Source organism: Vicugna pacos, chromosome 6 (genome assembly GCF_048564905.1).
Source record: "Vicugna pacos chromosome 6, VicPac4, whole genome shotgun sequence".
In the NCBI taxonomy this organism is placed as follows: Eukaryota; Metazoa; Chordata; class Mammalia; order Artiodactyla; family Camelidae; genus Vicugna; species Vicugna pacos.
The window spans coordinates 59,663,775-59,683,402 of NC_132992.1; the positions used below are offsets into that span (position 1 = coordinate 59,663,775).

At 44.3% G+C, this 19,628-nt stretch overlaps 1 protein-coding gene across 3 annotated transcripts in view; it reads left to right on the top strand.

Annotated features, from left to right (window-relative positions):
- DAAM1 (dishevelled associated activator of morphogenesis 1) overlaps window positions 1–19,628 on the top strand; it is a 154,497-nt gene that overhangs the window by 117,151 nt on the left and 17,718 nt on the right. For all 3 annotated transcript variants that reach the window (XM_006199724.4, XM_072963131.1, XM_072963130.1), the window contains exons 13-17: window positions 2,993–3,180; window positions 3,648–3,944; window positions 4,251–4,358; window positions 11,642–11,748; window positions 18,575–18,659. In XM_006199724.4, coding sequence (XP_006199786.1) covers window positions 2,993–3,180; window positions 3,648–3,944; window positions 4,251–4,358; window positions 11,642–11,748; window positions 18,575–18,659 — 785 coding nt within the window. The remainder of the gene's footprint in view (window positions 1–2,992; window positions 3,181–3,647; window positions 3,945–4,250; window positions 4,359–11,641; window positions 11,749–18,574; window positions 18,660–19,628) is intronic.

A 19,628-nucleotide genomic window follows, 5' to 3' on the forward strand; every position in this document is an offset into this window, starting at 1 on the left:
CAGAATTTTAGAAGCATGGGCCACTTGGTTTATTGAACAGCAGCCCAGTTCTCCACGTGACCTTAATTTGACTCCAGTTACAAAAAGAGAAATCATGCAGAAAGTCACTGACCGTGGTAGACGTTATGTGTTATGAAACATTAACAGGCCAGCTATTGGTGAGTATCTCAATATGTCTTTGGTATTAACACTCAGCATCTAATGACTTGAGGGTCGTTTCTGCCCATCACAGTGCCAGCCACTCACAGAATGGATATAACTTTTCCCCTCCTTCAAAATATTGGCAAATTAAAATTGGACCCTTTGAGAAGACAGTCATACTCCCAACCACTAGTATTTCACTGTGCTGGTTAGCTGACTTCCTTTTCCCTGTCCAAGTGATTCGGTCGCAGCCAGCTAAATAATAGTAGCACTCACCCCCATACTCAGTGTGTTGAGAAGAAGGTCCAAGAGATTCTGAAGCATTTCCTTTCCTCTCATCTCATTTGGTCCTTTTCCATTGAGCAGAAAAGCAGGGTCACTGCAGATACCAGAAAATACCAGTTACGAAGTTATGTTGTATTATGAATTCCTCATATGAATTCAGATAGTTGTCAAATAAGTGAGGTTGCACATACATTTTTAAAAATTATTTATTTTATCATGACTTTTTAAAAAATTTTGGGGGGGTGATTAGGTTTATTTATTTTTAATGGAGATACTGAGGATTGAACCCAGGACCTCGTGCAGCTAAGCACGCACTCTACCCCTGAGCTATACCCTCTCATACATAAATATATGTATTTATATACATATGTTTTTATAAATAAATTCCAAAAACTGCTACAGAAAGAATGGAGACACTGACTAAAAGTTGGGGTAAAGAGAGATTATACCAAAGAGAAAGTGGTCAGTGAGTAGTATGTTAGGGATGTGCCCTAGAGCATGGAGACTCAGGTGTGCAAGTTGAAGAGAGGACTTGGGACACGATCTTTGGAGTCGTTCCGTCATTCATTCAGTGGGTACTTCCCACATGGCTGAGGGGGTCAGGCACCGTGCTGGGCTCTGGGTCTGAGTTTCACCTCTGCCTCTGACTGACTGTGTGGGTCAGCCAAGTCATGTCCTTGTCTCCTCCAATCTCTGCCTCTGCAAAATGAAGATCATACCTAACTCATGGAGTTGTGAAGATGAAATGGCAGATATAAGAACATGAGCATTGTGCCTGGCACAAGCTAGGTGCATAGTAAATGGTAGGGCCTTTTGTAGGATTTAGAGAGCTGCAGTGGTACAAGAGGAAAGGGCCAAGTTCAGTCGGAGGAACAGGATGGTTTAAAGTGAGGTCAGGGGTAGAGTACAAAAAGGAGGTATTGTAGGTAAAGTTAATTCTTCTCCAGAAGCTTTAGGTAGCAAAGTTCTATTGAAGAGGGTACATATGGATGAGTTAGTCAGAGGGTGGAGGCTGTGAGGAGATAGGAAGTTCTATGGACCTAAAAGGTGGAAACTATCTGGGGAGAATTCTCTTTAGTGCAGCATATTCCAGTAAGTGCTGAATAAAAACTTAGCAGATGGATGCCATTTGTGGAGAGACTCCTTTAGGCTGGAGCTTACCAAACCTGGCATTCCATCAGAATCATCTGAGCAGCATTTGAAAACCACAGGTTCCCAAGCCCTGCCTCTGACCTATAGAGTAGACTCCCTGGAGGGGGGCCTGGGGGAGCCCTGAAATGTGAACATCTCTCAGGTAGTTCTGAGGCTGGGCCAGATTTGGCAAAGGCTAATGACCAGTGATAGTAAGTCAGGTCTTAACGGCTGTCAAAGAGGAACGACATGGAGGATAGAAGCAGAATGGGATACAGTGGGGTTGATTTTAGACGTCTTTGAAGAAGCCAGCGAAGCATCCAGAGTGGTAGAAATGGGTTGATGGTTATCTTAACTCCAAGGCTGATAACATCCAAGTATTTTAGTGGTTTGAGCCCTTCTCTGCAGACTCTGATTTTGGATGACTCTGAAGAGAGAAAGTAAGAGACAGAGCAAGAATGGAAGTGTTACCACATTCGGAAATAGAGACCAGCTCTGTATAGCTCTGCCCCAGTGGGTTCTAACTCTAGTGGGTTTATTGATATTAAAAGACTAGAGATGGGGACCAAGTATTTGAAATAAAAATGGGCAGCCTAAACTTCATTAGTCCTCTTTTCCAAAGAGCATCACTCCTGTCAGTGCGAGATCAGCAGGTGAATGGGCAGAGTGAATAGCATCACGCTGAGCTGGACGCCTTGTTCCCTGAGGGCAGGACTGGGGCAGTGGGTGCAACTGCCGCTGAGAGCCAGTGTTTTCCTCCTCATGCTGTCGTGATTCTCAGGCTCAGCAGTACTGCTGCCCATAAGGTACTTAGTGCTGAGATGATAACGTTTGCTTTCACTAGTTTTAGTAGTTGTTTGCCAGGCACATAAAACACGGCAAGTCCGGGTGGCCTTCTGAGGGGGGATGGGAGCAGTGGCTCCACGCGGGGACAAACCGGACCGGGAGCAGCACTTCCTCCCAGCGCGAGAGCCCCCCTCTCAGCCTGCCTGCGAGTCGGACCTGAGCCAGCAGACCTAGCTAATGAGCGCTGGACCTTGCCCCTTTTCATTTCTAATTTGTGCAGAGAGGCCCTATTGATACCCATTCTCCCTAGTGTGACTCAAGGGCCATTTCTCGGATAGGATTCTAAGTTAGATACCAAGCAGGCACCATTCACCTCCAAAAATAGTTGCTCACAGTTGTGTTTCGACCTTAGCACTGTGACTGGAGGGCCTCTTCCGTCTTTTACAAAATGTAGCTGATAGACTCGTTCATCCAAAGCCTCCTCCAGGCACGAGCACCATTGAGCCCACCGGTGGCTCCCTTTGACGAAGAGGAATGGTGTTTACCTAATAAAGAGCCTCACCATCACCCCCCGTCAATTTTCTGTTTAGAGAAAAGGCTTCCTCTTCGAGTCGTCCCCATTTTCATGTCCACTTGTTTCCATGCGTAGAGCACAATGAGTTACAGCAGAAATTGGAAAAGAAAGAGCGAGAATGTGATGCCAAGACCCAGGAGAAGGAAGAGATGATGCAGACCTTAAACAAAATGAAAGAGAAACTTGAAAAGGAGACTACCGAGCACAAGCAAGTGAAGCAGCAGGTGGCGGACCTCACGGCCCAGCTCCACGAGCTCAGCAGGGTGAGGCGCGGGCTGGGCTGCGGGGCCTCACTCATCCCGGAGCCCCTGTCCTTAAGAAGGTGGCGTCTGAGTGGGGGATAAAGCCTGGACCTTCTCCTGGTCCATCACAGCGGATTGTGCACGTTAGGCAGCAGAGGTGGTTGGGGGTGTCTGTTCTCCGATACAGATCCGCTCCCAAGAGCACGGCAGTCACATCAGCTTTTTAAAATGAAAACCAAACGGTAGGATGGGACCTACATGTGAGCCCTTTGCAAACAAGCACCAGGGTGCCTCATACGAGGGGCTGGCCCAGGAGAGCCCAGGCAGGCCCTGAGAAGTCTGTTCCCCCACTGCCCCTTTGTACCCACATTCTCAGATGTGTGAATTTCTCTATGATACACATTGTAGGCAACATTTCAGACTCTCAAAATCATCCAATGAATTTACTTCTTCCCTTTATCTTCCTTTTTCTTCTTTTTGTTTTTCAGAGGGCTGTCTGCACTTCAGTCCCAGGGGGAGCCTCGCCTGGGGCCCCTGGGGGTCCCTTTCCTTCCTCTGTGCCAGGGTCCCTCCTCCCTCCCCCGCCCCCACCTCTGCCAGGCGGGGTGCCTCCTCCTCCCCCTCCTCCCCTCCCGCCAGGTGGCCCCCCTCCTCCCCCGGGGCCTCCTCCCTTGGGGGGAGTCATGCCACCTCCTGGTGCTCCTTTGGGTCTGGCACTCAAGAAGAAGAATATTCCTCAGCCCACAAATGCCCTGAAGTCCTTCAACTGGTCTAAGCTGCCTGAGGTAAGTCACCGGTTCCAGTGTCCCCTCTAGTGGATAGCATTTGCAGCCCACTGTGTCATCACTGACTGGGAAACCATGCTGTCTATCCAGTGATTGCTTTTTCTGGTATGGACTCGGGTTCTCACTAGCTCAGATACTGAAGTGATAAAGCTTCTGAAATAAATGGCATGTTATTTGAAGCCAGCTCATTCTGAGCATCTGGTGGAGTGAAGAATTCGGGATAGCAGCACTATTTAAAAAACAACTACGTCTGTTCTTTTTGTGTCTAACTATAAACCCCAGCACTTATTAACTTGATGTTTGCAGAACAAACTGGAAGGAACAGTATGGACTGAAATTGATGATACAAAAGTCTTCAAAATTCTAGATCTTGAAGACCTGGAAAGAACTTTCTCTGCTTACCAGAGACAGCAGGTAATAGCAGTGCCCTCCAGGTGCTAAAATAATTAAGAAATCCTGTTCTTGTGTGTGATCCCCGCACCGTCTGCTACAGCCGGGACATGATACGCATCTTCATTCTAGGCTGTTTGTTCTGTCCTGTGTGCTCCTGCAAGTAGCATCGCATGTGTGTCTGCTTGTGTGTCTAGGTGCGTGTCAGTGTGTGCGCATGTGTGTGTACGTGTCGAAGGTATATGAGCCCTTGTTAGGGAGCATCATGCCCTGCCGTGTGTCTGTGACCTTGTCTCCGTTGGTAGGAGGAGTTCTCTATCTTATTGTCACTTGTGCTTTGTCAGAGGGGTCACCAGGTGAAAATTTTACTAGGAGAGTAACCTAACTTGTATTGTCACCTCACAGTGTGTGTTTCTGAAGCTATTTTAGTTATATCTGACCATATGTATGTATAACGTATATCAATCAAATGGTTTTTATCAGAAGTGTACTCCTTTTTGAAATAGATGGAACCTTTAGAAGAGTGGAGGTTGGTAAATGATTATAATTTGGCATCTAGATAGGACCCGGAGAGAAGTTTTGACTCTGGGTCATGAACGTGATGGCTCAGAAGTGGGACTATGAAGTGTGGGGATGGCACTGGGACAAGCAGGACTCAAGGAGCTTCTGAAAAGTGAGCAGAATTTTCATGATATTTGTGAGAACATGCAGTTTGGTGCTGGCCAATGTGGCTGAGTGGGCCCCGGTCCTATCCGCGTGGTACCTCTCACTCCTCGAGGGGGCATCTCTTGAGTTCACAGCAAGGTGGCTCGGTACACAGAGTCTCTGAAGAAGGTAAAGGTGGAGTGGGGTCCCTAATAGTCAGTTGGGGATATGGGAAGGGAACAAGGGAGTCCCAGAGTGTAAGGAGAAAGGTTCTATGGCTGAGCGAGGGAGAGAAACGATGAGGAGAGAAGGGTGCATCTTACAACAGGAACAGGCAGATGCCAGGCATCTGTGCAGGGACTCTCCTCAGGCTTTGCTGGGGGGGCCCTTAACCCCCGCATGAATCATGCCCAGGGTGGAGCATCCTCAGCCAGGCCACAAACTTCCTAGTCAGCTTAGGCTTGGCCTGGTTCCCAAGAAAGAGTGTCTCAGAACAGAACTGCCAAGCACCAAGGGAGAGGATGGACTGAGGCTGGGGAGAAACAAGAGCTGAGGGTTTTCATTTTCAGAATGGCCTTTGATGCAACTGAAGTTGAAAAGAAAAAGCAGTATGTCCCTTAGCCAGAATATTTTCACTTAAGTGAGGGAACGCTTCTCTGCAGTGCCCTTTGTGCAGTTTTTATGAAGTACAAATACTGCGGTGGTGCCTGCTCTGGCACTGTGGCTCTAAAAGAGGAGCCCTCAGCTGAGCACCACCCACCCAAAAAAGTTTGAAGGCAAACTTGTGCAATGTTCTACACAGCACATAAAGGAAGATAAAGAAAAAGAAGGTAAGACATTGTCCAGTTGAAAGCAAGACACTTTATCTTTCAAAGGATAAACAAAGGATGTGTTAGAGCTCTTACACGGCAGGTGCTCAGACCAGCCTTTTTTCCTGCATAGTCACAACAGGTCTCCTCTCTCTGCTGTCCCAGGAAGCTTTCTTCTGGGCCTTGATACAAAGTAGGACATTTTAGCCAATTTCCTGGTAGATTCAAATAATCTCTTGGCCTCATTACACGTCCCATTGATTTCCTACTTCAGTTTCAGTCACTAATACTGGTCCATTCTGGTTGCCTAAGATGAAGGTTTGGGAACTTAGACAAGTAAATAAAAGGAAGGGAAAACAGCAGTTATTCCAAATGATGCTATTCAAGTCTGAGCTTGTGGGTTGCATTTATTATGAAGGCAGGTGGTTGAAAGACCCAAGTTTCCAAGACTCGTAATTAACTGGCTTTCAGCAGAAGGTGCAGAAGGATGCTGCCAAAATGCTCTGGGACAAATATGTGGACGGCTCTCAAGAGCTCTGGGAGACAGGGTTGCAGAAAGCCTAGTGATTGGGTAACTGTCTCCTAGCAACCAGTTGCTGTTTAAGTAATCAGTAGTCATGCCAGTCAGGATAGACCAGAACACGTTTCGGTGTCCTTAACACTAAGTAGTAGACTGGTAAGTGACTCATTTGTGACATTTCCAATAATACTTCCCGGAGAAGAATTTCAACACACCTCCTCAGCTTGTTTCAAGCTCTTGGTGTGAGCGTGTGAGATGAGAATTTTTAAACCATAAGTGTGTTTCCCCAGTGAAGGTAATTTGAGCCATTCCATTGAATTTACTGAATGCTGAGAGACAGAAAATCAAAAGAGGAAGACATGCTAGTAGGAATATGAAGGACAGAGTAAAGGAAAGGGGGTGCCTGCTTGTCATTGAGTGTCCCCTAGTCTTGTAACTAATGGCGAAGTCAAAGACCTATGCGTTTTCATTTTAGTCTTGGCAAGGCACTGTTTAATTATTGTCACACTTGAACTGCTCTCTTTTCTACTCTCAAATGAATACTGGGAACCTTTTTTTCCCCCTATAATATCTCCTCTTTCTTACCTCCAGAGTTAAAAAACCCTGGTCAACCTCAAGTTTCAGATTAGTGTGATTTAGGTGAACACTGATTAGTGACATAGGAGAGATTTTATATAAATAAATGTACATACACAAGATGTGCCCTGTTGGTATGAGGAATACTGAATCATTAAAACCAGAACAGATATTTATACCATCTGCTTACTATATGAAGTACTAAAGGATACAAATGTGTTGAACTATTGCACAGGTCTACCCTGCAACTTACAGTGTAAAAGCAGAGATGAGGAAAATCTGTAAACTACCATAATATAGACTGAAAGATGATAATACTAAGTATCCATTACATTTTGGGGGCTGAATATGATGCACACAGTTCCCAATCTCATCAGCTTTAAAACTGTGCTCTCCAGGAACTCTTACACTTATTTGTTCATTTAATCCTCACACCAACAGTTTGAGGTATTAATCTTATGTCACAGATAATAAAAATATGGCTCAGTGTGTATTCAGTATCCAGACAGGTACATAAGAGCCATAATTCTCAGTTTCACTCTGTTCTTACACTGTGGTTTTATTCAGTATGAAGGTTAGGCTTTGTCAAGGATTTTCTTTAACACCAGTTTTAAGAACAAGACCGTTTCTATTCAGGAATTTTTTTTCCAGCATGGATATCAAAGGTGTGCAGAGCTGATTATGTGAGCTTATGTGCCACGTGATATGGAATTTAATAGCGTGCAGTTATTCCTCTGCTCACATTCCAGAAGTTCATTTGCAAGTCAATTTCTTGCATCTCAGAACCTCTTTTTCTCCTTGGAACTATGTGATTCCCAGGCCAGCCACAAAAGACTTATTTTGATACATAAGGTAGCATGTTGCATAATAGTACTATTTCAGATACAATTAAACAATACGCATCTTCATTGTGTGGGAAATTTTCATCTTGAAATATTATAAATTCATTCTCCCTATCCATGCAGCTGGACAGAGGGAAAATGAACCAAAGGTACTACATTTATCTAAATGGAGTCATAGCTCTGTAGCAACAAATGAACAACTGACTTTCTCCGTTCCTCTTCCCTGCTCTTTGCCTGGGACACTCCTCCTTTACAGGTCCTATCATCCACACATAAGATAACATTTCAAAGCATCTCTGCTCTGACTTAGGGAACAAAGGACCTTACTGTCTCAGACTCTCCTGCTAACATGTAATATACAAGTCATTCTTGTCCCCTTTGGCACATTCAGTATTATCTTCTGACTTTTTAAAAATGGTCAAAGAATTTTCCTGTTTCACTCTTTTTGTGTTTTTCATTATTCTGTATGTCTAGTTTTCATGGTGAAAAGTTGTGTGATTTAGGATACTGATTTTAATAAGATTGGTCCTTAGCCATGGCACATGCAGGCAGAAGAGAAAATTATAAATGGTTGTTTTTCTTAGGACCAAAATATAAGGTAGAGGTTCTATAACTGGACTACATGGTAAGAGCTCACCCAATGCAGGGTTTTATATAAATATAAATTAGTGTATGTATTTTTCTGGAGAGGGATCTCCAGCTTTTATCAGATTTGCAAAGGGATCTCAACCCCAAAAAGGTTAAGAACCATCATGTAAAGGTTATTATTATCTATGAAATGTTGAGTCATTTTTTCATGGTGGAACCCTATCTATAGGAATCTATCAGCACTGGCTCCTGAAAACACAAGCCTCAACTTCCTATTTATTTTCCAAACCCTAAGCCCCACACCAAAAATCATCTGGAAAAATCAGACATTCTGATAGGTGGAACCGAATGTAGACAGTTCTGTCATGTTTGGCCCAAGTCAATTAGTGAATAATTTAAAGTTTCAAAAAGAATGTTGACTTACTTGAAATAGGCCTGGAAGCATCATTATTTTTTAACATTCCCCATCTAATAAGCTTTGTGATTTTAAAATGTGATGATTAAGAGGAATCTTCAACCTCCAATTAGCCGAACTCTCCCATGGCATTCCACATCCTCACCTCTCAAAAGATAAGATAATTACTTCGTTCTTAACTGTTATACTTACTGCTGCTACTCCTTACAAATGGGAGATTTTGACCAGCTGTTCTTCAACTCAACTGAAAATCAGAGCAATAGGAGAAAAAATGGACTTGATCATCAGCTTGAAAGATAAAATAACTGTAATGTATGAGAGTTGCTAAGTACTGAGCTCATAAAAATACATGACAGGTACTGTACAGAATGCCTTGCACGCATTATCACATTTAATCCTCACAATAATAATCCAGTTGTTTGCTTCACTTTACAGATAGTGAAACTGAGTCCCAAGTCACATCCCTGGCTAATGGTAGTTGCCTGATTCTGTAGCGCACTACAGTAGAGGTCAAAACTCTTCACTTCCTGACGGTGGGAACTTAGGGAGAAGGAGTTGCCAGAGACCTTCGTACAAGTTTCTGCTTTGAAGCCCAGACAGGGAGAGCAAGGTCTAAATTCAACTTGCAACTTGTCTCTTTAAGAGAGAAAAGTAGGGTAAGATGATCTCATGGAGTTCACTTCACCAGTTTTTTCTGCCCTTGAAAAGGAGAGACTGCTTTTCCAGGGAAAGGGTCCTAAGGAGTTGCGGGGTAGAAAACTTGACAGTCACAACCGGGACAAAAGAAAACTGTGACATCAGAGAAGAAGAAAGTTTTCTTGTGGTTATCAACTTACTTTTTAAATGCCATTCCAGAAAGTAATCCCTCCTTGTATGGGTGGAGCGAGGAGAGGACACTATTTGTTTCCCACTCGAAGAATGATGTGAAACAGCTCATCTGTGTAAAATTGGCCTTGGCAGTGCTGCCAGGACCAGCGGGGCCGGAAGGAATCTGCTGAGTAAATGCTGGTGGTGCACGTCGTTGGCCTGAAAGCTGGGGTGTGTTTTGCACACCGAAGCTTTATTCATTCCATCATGGCAAAAATATGCAAAGCCGTAACTTTCTCATAACGTGGCAATTACTTCTTCCTCTTTCCCTTCTTCACTCCAAGTCTTTTCTATGAACTGTTTCAAACAGAGGCTGTTGGCCTTGTACGCATGAACAGCCCCAAGGCAGTTGGGACGGGACCATGAATGGCTGACCGCACAGCACATGAATCATGCATTGTCTCTTAATTGCGCGTTCTGTCTGTTTCCTCATACCTACCCGCCAGCACCCACAGGCACTGTTTGGACTCTCAAGGGACACTGGGGGTTAATATTACTGACCTATATTGTTGAACTTGTCCTTTGTCTTCTCTTAATTCTTCCTCGTAGCACGAGAAGACAGGAGATTGTTCCATCCCCTTCCCACCCCGAAAAAGCGTATTTTGCTGATAGTGCGTGACGGTGGGAGTAGTTTCCTCACGTTGATGGAACTGATATTTTCCTGCTTCAAGTGAGACTTGTCATGTTGAGTAAATGGAGCCGTTCAAATAGGATTTGTCCGTTCCCCACCTTGAGTCTTTTGGGGTGTGTTTTAAGTCTTTTATTTTCTGAATTTGATTTTCCACCGTTGAAAATTGTGTACAGCACATGCTATCTTCTCTTTCTACCCTGAATGCTTAGTGTATCTTCAGCCAGACTCACTCATCTCTCCATCAAGTCTCACCACTGCTCCCAGGGGCATAAGTCATCCCTTACCCACTGTCACTGATTTCCATGACTTTCTCACTTTGCTGTGATTTCTGAACTGCATGTATCTGATTTGCCTTTTCCATGCCTCTGCCATGGCTGTAGGATTTCTTTGTGAGCAGTAACTCCAAACAGGTAAGTAAGCTAATCCCCGACCCTTGCTTAATATAACTCCTGGGCTTACTGTAAGCTTGAAATGTCCTGGTTTCCCCGTTTTTCTCCTGATAGTGTAATGCAGTGTGCCAAGTTAATTCCACATTGGGTTTCAGCGCTTAACTGAGTGTGTAGAAGTATGCCTGAAATCTCAGCTTGACAAGAAACAAAGTTTGGTCACATGGTGCCTCTTATTCTAAACTCCATATTTTCTTTATTTTCTAAACTCCTATACAATTCCAGACCTCTTCGGTTTCCTTACATTTTTAAAATGCCATGATCTACTTTTTAAATTGATCCTGACCTCTAATGAAATTAAACTTGCTAGGTATCAAGTCGGTCTGTGTTTTCACCCCGATGCCCAGTTTACTCAAACAGTATTTTATGTATACTTGTTTTATGCCTCTTCCACCATAACAACTGAGTGGCCATCGTTGCTTAGGGCTCTGTACAGCAGCAGGGTATGCAAATAGTGTGTACCATCCGGGCTTGGGAGCTTCCTGTTGCACGTGAAGACGTTCGGGAGGTTTTATTGTTCAGCTTTCTGAGTGTTCAGGATGCAAATGGTTCCGGGGTGGATGGGCCCCGCCAGTGTCTGGATTGGCAGTGGCAAGCCTCAGCTGAGCTTGATTCATAGTGACAGTCCTTCTGTCTGCTCTCCATCAGGACTTGGGGGACAAAAGGAGGGCACCACTCATTGATAATTTATGCATCTTCAACTTAGAAGCACTTTGTCCTTCCAAGTAATGCTCTTTCAAATGTGGGTGGTCAGCTTTTCTTGTTCTTTTCCTTTGTCAACTAGATTTTCGCCTTTGTTTCAATTCCGCCACCTCCTGACACTCCACTGCTATCTCGGCTTTGCGTGCGTGCGTGTGTGTGTATGTGTGTGTGTGTGTGTGTGAACAGCAACTATAAAGGACAAGTGTGGGTCTGAAGTCGAAATGTCCCTGTTTGACTTTGATGGATTTCTTTCATGCTCTTTATAGAAAGAAGCAGATGCCATCGATGACACCCTGGGCTCCAAACTTAAAGTCAGAGAGCTTTCGGTGATTGATGGTCGGAGAGCTCAGAATTGCAACATTCTTCTATCGAGGTATTGTTGATGTTGTCTAAACATTTCTGGGAGGACCACCTTTTCTGTCCTGTGCCTCCAAACCACATGTTTGGATTTGCTCTTTTAGCTGGACTCTGCTCAGGGTCAGTTCTCCGGATTTTCTTCTCTCTGACGTCAGGAGGACTGTTGCTGCTGAGTGTCCCTCGTGGAATGTGTCAGAGCTGGATGCCTACTGTTTGGGGGTTTAATTTCCACAGCGAGGGGAGGACACATTTTGTTTCCCACTCAAAGAATGTAAATGTAAAAAAGCAGACCGTCTCAAATCAGTGTTCTCCCAGAGGGCCTGTAAGATGGACTTCACTGTGATTTATACTGCTCTCTGCTTTAGAGATAACTTGGACCGTTGAGTGACACTGTCACAGAATTAGCACCCACGATGAAGGCTCCTTGTTTTATCTTGCTCTCTAACGTCACCTTTTTATACTCCCAGATGATGTGATTTCACACTCTCTTTGAACATTTTTATGAATCAAAAGATATGTAAATCTCAAACCTCAGTGAAATGCTAATGTAGACAGTTCAGCCCTGTCCAGAAGTCTTTCTCATAATTAGTGAGCCATCATGGTCTTGGAGCTTGAAAAGAAGAAAGGAAATTAGGGAGCCTGGAATCTGATTGTAGCTTCAGGCAATGTGTCAGGTTACCCTGGGCATTTCAATTAGCTTTTCTGAATCTAGTTTGTTCTTTAATCCAAAAGGGACTTTCACATTAGGCAGAGATAACCTGAGGCTGATGAGGTGAAGGAAAAGGTAAAGGATCCTGAACTTTGGGGCATTAAGCGTGAGTCACGTTGGTTACATTTGGGAAAGAATGTTGTATGTATGGAGGCTGGTGTAAGATGACGTGTCTTTCAGGGAGGGAAAGACGGAGAGCAGTAGTTCTCATTTTTCACATGGTCTTAGAATAAGTTTCTTTTAATGCAAAGCACTGCTGCTTGGTTTGCAACATGGAAGCTTGATTAATAGCCAGACATATGTTACTTTAGGGAGCAAATGTTTCTGTTAGTGAAAGAGAAATTGAAGCTTAGTGAGATCCCTGAATTTTAATGCAACCAGTAAGGTAACGTGAACCATCCTGTTAGCATTTCATTCATTTCTGCCTCTTGCTGGAAGCTGTGTCAGGGGCCAGGCCCCGTGTTTATCCCCACTTCTGCTCCCTGCAAGATACTCAAGAAGGCACCATTAAAAATAGTTTTGAAGATCTAGTTTTTCTTCTGTAGTCTATTCAATGTGTTTTGTTACAATTTCTTTTTACAAATAACATTCTTACTTAATAGCAAAATAAGATGAAAATTAGGAGGAAATCTTTTTTTTCCTAAACCTTAGAATTTCCCCCTGTATTTTATGCTTATCCAGTCCAGAGGAGCCCTTTAAAACAACTAGGCAAAGGGAGCTATCTCTCTGAATTTCTATAGCATTTAAGTGCTCATAGGAGCAAAAGCTGTGACCCAGTTCCTCACAGACAAATTATTCTCAGTACGAGATGCCACCCGAGGGTAGTGACACTAGCTATAGATCAGGTTACAGCTATTCCTGGCAAACATCCCATCTCATTATTGGAGGAATTGTTTCATATTTGTGGTATGTAATTCCCTTGTTGCATCAAAAGTGTCAGAGGCTTAGAATTTGAATGTGTCTAAATGCTCTAGAGTTTGCCTCGCACCTGTTAAACTGTCTATTAATATCCCATTTAATGAATAAGCATTATTACAGTGAGCATCCTTTTCAGATGTATTATGCATAACAAAGTGATCTGGAGTCTCAGCTGACCTGATGGTAAGTGGGCCTCGCTGATGAGGTTCTAAAACCTCTCCTGCAGAGGATTCCATCCCACGTGCTTTTTTGCTCAGTGGTCGGCAGTTTTATTCTCGCGTCAGGAAAGCGCAGGGCTGAAAGGTAAAAGAAATTAAGCAGATTTAATTTGTTATTAAGTTCTTTAGCCAGGCAGCCGTCTGCCTTGCTTTCACTATCCTCTTTTCGTTGGCAGTGCATCACCACACAAAAGCAGCGAGGGGCTTGAAGGAGGGAGATATGAAAGTGTGCTTTGACGTGTCTTTCTCAGAGCGTTGTCACTTTGGAGCGTGTATTTGCCTGGCACTGTGCTGGGTGCCGTAGGACGTCCCCGGACTTAAGATAGCCCTGCTGCCTTTGGAAGCACATGGCTAATTGGAGAAAAACAATGTCACCAGCGAGATAATTTGTGAATAGTTCAGGCCTCAGACTGGTCTGGCTGGAAGAGAGGGGGCAGCAGCAGGGTTTCCCTGAGAAAGTGGGCCTCGAAGGGCGTTAACAGTTAAGTGGGCAGGAGGGGAGGGGGAAGCGCCCAGGAGGCACTGAGGGGTACAGGCAGAGCTAGCAAGAGAGCCCTGCCACTGCAGCAGACGACTGTCACCTGGACTAAATGAGACCAGGCAGGAGGGCCTGAGATCCAGGCCTGGGGCCTCTCAAGGGCCCGCGTCAGCCAGGGGTCAGTCTATAGAATAGAGGTAATGCGAGTGTTAGCCTCGCCGTGGGCTTGTCAGAGTGACACCCAGCGCGTGTGAAGCACTGACAGGGTGACTACCTGTGGCGGCTGCTCCGTCAGTGGCCCGTCTGTGTCCCCATGGGATCTGGGGTTGGTGCAGCTTGTTCCGGAGGAGCACACTGTCGCCAGAAGGTTTTCAGTTTGATCTCTCACCAGTTGGCAGGATAGGTGGGAAGGGGTGGAGAGCTGGAGGCCCGGGCAGCCGTCAGACAGGAGGCTCTTTCTGTCTCCCAGCTAAGACCTGATGAGGGATGGAGACGAAACTGTTGCTCAGTTTGAGACTGATTTTGTCCATGGGGACAATGAGGAGGAGTGTTTCCAAGCTGATGTTAAGATCTCCTACTTTACACTTACTATCTGTCTTCTTTTCTGCTTATTTAATTCCCAAACACTGGCGACCCTCTCGTTTCTTATCTTGCTGACGAGGAATTTAATTACCAGCAGTGCAGTCGTTACAGATCCCACCACCTTGAAAGCCCGGGGCGTGCCCGTGGGCAGGACTGTCACTGGCACACGTCTGCGGTGTGTGGTTGTCTTTGAATACTCTTCCTCACTCCCACATGCAAGTCCGTGGACCCTTGGGGTCAGGCCTCGCCGAGAAGGCGGCCGGAAGTAAAGCCCTTCTCATCCCAGGGGCCCAGCAGGGCGGCATGTGCAGGCCCTTTCCCTGTGCTCACAGTGTGAGCAGCCCAGGCCACTCAGCTCCTGGGAAGTCTGTCTGGGAAGTGTGAGGCTCCAGGCCACCAAGGAGCCTGCCTCTCACAGACTTGAGAAGTGAGTGGAATGGACTCGATCCACCTGAAAACTTCTCTGCTGTGTGTAGGTAGGCGACAGGCAGCCATTGAAAATGCACTCTGCTTTATTCCCTTAAAATAGAGCTCTCCCTTCCAGAAAGAAAGAAAGAACGAACAAAACTTGGAAGCTGGTTCATATTGCAAAATGAACCCACCTAAAGTATACTTTTATGAAGTGTCCTGCCATTCTTCTTTCCAGATGCTCACTTAACATGACAGCTGGGGTGTCGTAAACCACAAAAAGCTACTTTAAAGGAGAGGGATTTGGCTTAAGTCCACTGAAGCAGAGCTAAGGCTGATCTAGCCATCCATCCTTAACTTAGTTTAATTACGCCTGGATGTTCCAATTCTCTTGGCAGATTTTTGAAATACTTGAGTAGAGCAAAGTGGAGTTAAATACTGTTTTAAAATGGCCGGTTTGCTTCCTGCCTCGCAAAGAAAGTCAAAGTGGGTGCCTCACAAGTTGCCACCCTCCAGCACACGAGAACACTGCCAAGCTTTAAAAGCAATTAAAAGGTTAGAATTGGTAGGGTCCTTAAATTACAGAGATTAGCGACTCATTCTGTGGATGACAGACGATACTAAGAACTCTTTGGCAACCTATGGAACCATCCTGGAGGGCCAGGTGCCCGTCTCCTCTTTCCCCAAAGGCACAGCTTTTTTGTCTGCTGCCACAGGCCACGTGCAAGGCGGGATGTTGACAGGTAGATTTTCTTAAGTACTGGCCATTAAAGTCTTGGGTCTCTCTGCAGGCCACATTTAGAGCAACCAAAATTGTTATGAATTAGCGCTAGTGTTTAGTCCAGACAGCCTCTGGGGGTTGAGGAGTATAAATATATACAACTTCAAAAGCAAGAAGCTCTGCGCTCCATATGGGGAGCTAACGAAATGCAAATCTGATACTTCAACCATTGTTCTCACTCTGATGTTCAGTCAACCCCCTTTCTCTTAAATGCAAAACAGAAGGACTCAGCAGAACTACACCATAAAGTGGTTTCTCCAGCTCAGTGTGAAAAAGACACAGAACTAGTCTTTCTCTTTTCTTTTCTTTTCTTTTTTAAATAAGAGGAGCTTTTCCCGTGATGACTATAGTTGTTTCCACAGCCAGTTGGTTTTCATTAGTGGCAGCATCAACCTTCCCTAATGGCCCCTTTCCTGCATGGTCGCACCGTTGTGTTTGCCCTCACTTGACTCAAGAGCATTTAGTGTCCTGGAATCTCGGGCTCCCCAGGGCCCGTATGGTAAAGACCCTGATGCTGGGATACAGTTTTCCCTCTGTCTTATGTTTCACCCATGCCATCTTGGCTAAATTGTTCCACTTAAGTTTAGGGGTTTTCCATCAGGATGTTCTAGTGAACATGTTTGTGGGAAATGACTGTCCCCAGAATGACTAAAACAATCTGGAGAAGTCTGCCCAGGTCCAGAGTTGCTGTCCACAGTCCAGGAGACGATGCAGTTTGGACTAGGGAGTAGAATGGGTCTTCTTTTAGAACATGGACAATTTGGCTTGCCGCCTACATGCTATATGTGAATTTGAAAGCATGAAATAGAAAACAATGGTGTTCATACCATAGGATTCCCAAATTTGTTCCTTCCCCATCTGACGTATTGGCACATGAAACAACATTCAGTTTCAATGGCAGGATGGATGATCGTCAAAATCTAGAGAAAAGGACAAGCCAGACGTGTCCAAGGTGGGCTGTGCCTCGTCCAGCTCCACTCCCTGGTCCGTCCCTCCTTCGTGGGCTTTGTGCCACCCTGCACTCATCCAGCTGCCTCATTTGTTAGGGGGAGCACTGGTGACCATGTGTGCCTCGTGTACCCTTGTGTGGAGTGTTCCAGCTTATTTGATTCTCCCAAATATGGACCACCTTTAAAATAAGCACCATGTCTGCTAAGTCATTTTTAATACTCCCAGGCGTAACAAGTCCTATGGGCAGAGAGGAAACTGGCAAAATAACAGGTGTGAGAGCACTTGGGGAAGGTTCATGATAACCCTAAGCACTGATAAATGATCAAATAGCTGCACATGAATATTAATGTTACGTGACTACTGTGGCTTTTTTTTTCTGGTGTGGAAAATCTGCCTTATAGGCTGCACATACAGTTTACTGAGCCGATTTTATGGTCAGACCACTATGCTAAACATTTTGCACGTACTATTTCACATTGTACACACACAAATCCTTCTATTAACGTAGTTTTTTTTTAATTATCTCTTATTTTATAGATGAAGAAACTGAGGCTGAAGACAAATTTTTCCCAAAATCACACTGACCAGGAAGCATCAGAGCCAGGACGTGGGCCTGGCCTGTCTGATGCCAAAGCCCCTTCCTTCAGATGTTACATGTGAAGGCTGTGTGTCTTGCTCTATATTTGTGTGTTTCTGTCTTTATACCCAGTCCTGAATGTGATTCTTCTTGAAGACCATAAACTAGAAGGACGGATCAAATAATATTACTATCACAGACTAGTAGTAGATTATAAGGAAGTAAGATTTTTCAAATAAGTCCAGGTCAAATGCTTACAAGTGGAACAAAAGAATGACCCTATTGTTACAGCTAATAATCTGATTAAGATTTTTTTTGCCCTGGTTAAGACTTTTGGTTGTACCCGATAAAAATGTATTTTTACAGGTATGTTTTAATTTCAGCTCTTTTCACAGAACACTGTTGTCCTGACATGATCAAGACACAGATCCTTAACATGTATTAGCACATCATAAATTAATGGTAGACAGAAAACCAGAAGGCAGATTTGTGTTTTTGCTTAAATCCTTCCCTTTGGAATATTAACTGGATAAGCAGTATTTGTAGAAAGAATTTGGGATTAGCCATCAAAAGTCTTGGGGGTGTGTTAGATACTGCCACTTTGTATGACCTTGGGCAAATCACTTACCCATTCTGGGCCTCAGTTTCTCCCTCTATTGAAAAAAGAAAAATCATCACAGTTATCTTGAATCCCAAAGGAAATAATATATATGAAAAATTTTCAGCTATACATTTTATTTTGTGTATCAGCTATTCAGTTTTTTAAAACAGTAACACAGATCCTGCTAACCTTCTCAAAATCCATTTTTAATATGAGAGCAAACTTTAAACACTCATGACATACTAATCAAGTTACGAACTTAGTTCTACTCTTTCACCTGCAACTCGTGGATACTGTATATTAAAGAAAACAGCTGTGTGGGGGTGTGTTCCCGATTTCTCATCTTCCAGTCTCTTGCTTAAGGAAATGAGTTAGTAGAACATAACAGCTTTGTTCTCTGTGTCAGCAGAGCATTACAAAGCCCTGAAAGAATGTGAAAGCCATTTCAAAACACTATTTTTAGGTGCAACATTGTCAGGAAATAAGCTTTCACTGAGAAATTTTGAGAAAAACGGTACTTGAAGATCAGCATCTGGAGCAGCAAAATGAGTTTTCTGGTATTAAACTTCTAATAGTCAAGCCGATATTGTTAACAACAAATAAAATATTCTTTCTCCAGGCTGAAATTATCCAATGATGAAATCAAACGGGCGATTCTAACAATGGATGAGCAGGAGGATCTGCCCAAGGACATGTTGGAACAGGTAAGAAACCAGACCTCTCAGGGCGCAGGTGACACTGGACTCTGAGTAGGGAGGGGGCGCTGAGAAAGCCTGCTTGTTGCTGGGAGACTGTTTCCTCATCACTGAATTGAGGAGCTTGAACCAACAAGGTTCCACGCAGCTCTGTTAGAAGACGCTATAACTTGATTCTTTTTTCTTCTTGTTTCTCAAAATGATGGGTGAGAAGGATGGTCCTGAGTTTGTCAGATGCCTGGGACCCTCGATGCCAGAATCTGTTTCTCATTTTGCCATCAAGTTGTTACGTCCTCACTACTAGCTTTAGTGGAAATGTCTGTTTAACCGGAATATTGAGAACCTCAGCACTGTGGGATCACAGACTGTTCTACATAAACCGATTCATTGCTTAATCCCTGATACAATTTCTGTCTTGGTCTTGGCTCACCGTTCCCATAGCTGCAGAAGCCTCCGTTAAACCCCCAGCACTGTCATCTTTGTCAGAATACTCGAATGTGTCATAAGGTGGGGTGTAGACTTCAGAGACTGGGTCTTGTCTCTGTAAGTTGCATGGCATTCTTCTCTTGTGTCCTAAATGGCAGTAAATTCAAATGCCAGGTCTAGTAAGCATGCGGCTGATTTATACACAATCAGTATACATCCTTGTCTGTGGTATTTGAAGAGAACTTGTGTTTTTCACGGCCAGGGTGCATGTCAGACGTGGCGACCTAGCCTCTCCTCACCAGTATTTCCATAACACGCTCAATGCAGCTGCTGCAGCTGTGTTCTGTGTTGTCAGCAGCTTGGCTCAGTTATTTCCCCAAATGATACTGTTGTTGATATTATACTAGCAGACACCCCAGGGATAATTACCTATCTCTCAGTCTGGCCCTAAACTTTTCTGTGCTGTGTGGGGACAGTCTCTGAATGCTCTTAAGACTCTTCTGTCTGCTGGTCTCATTGCCCTTGGGATGGAATCACATTTTGAGAGATTTT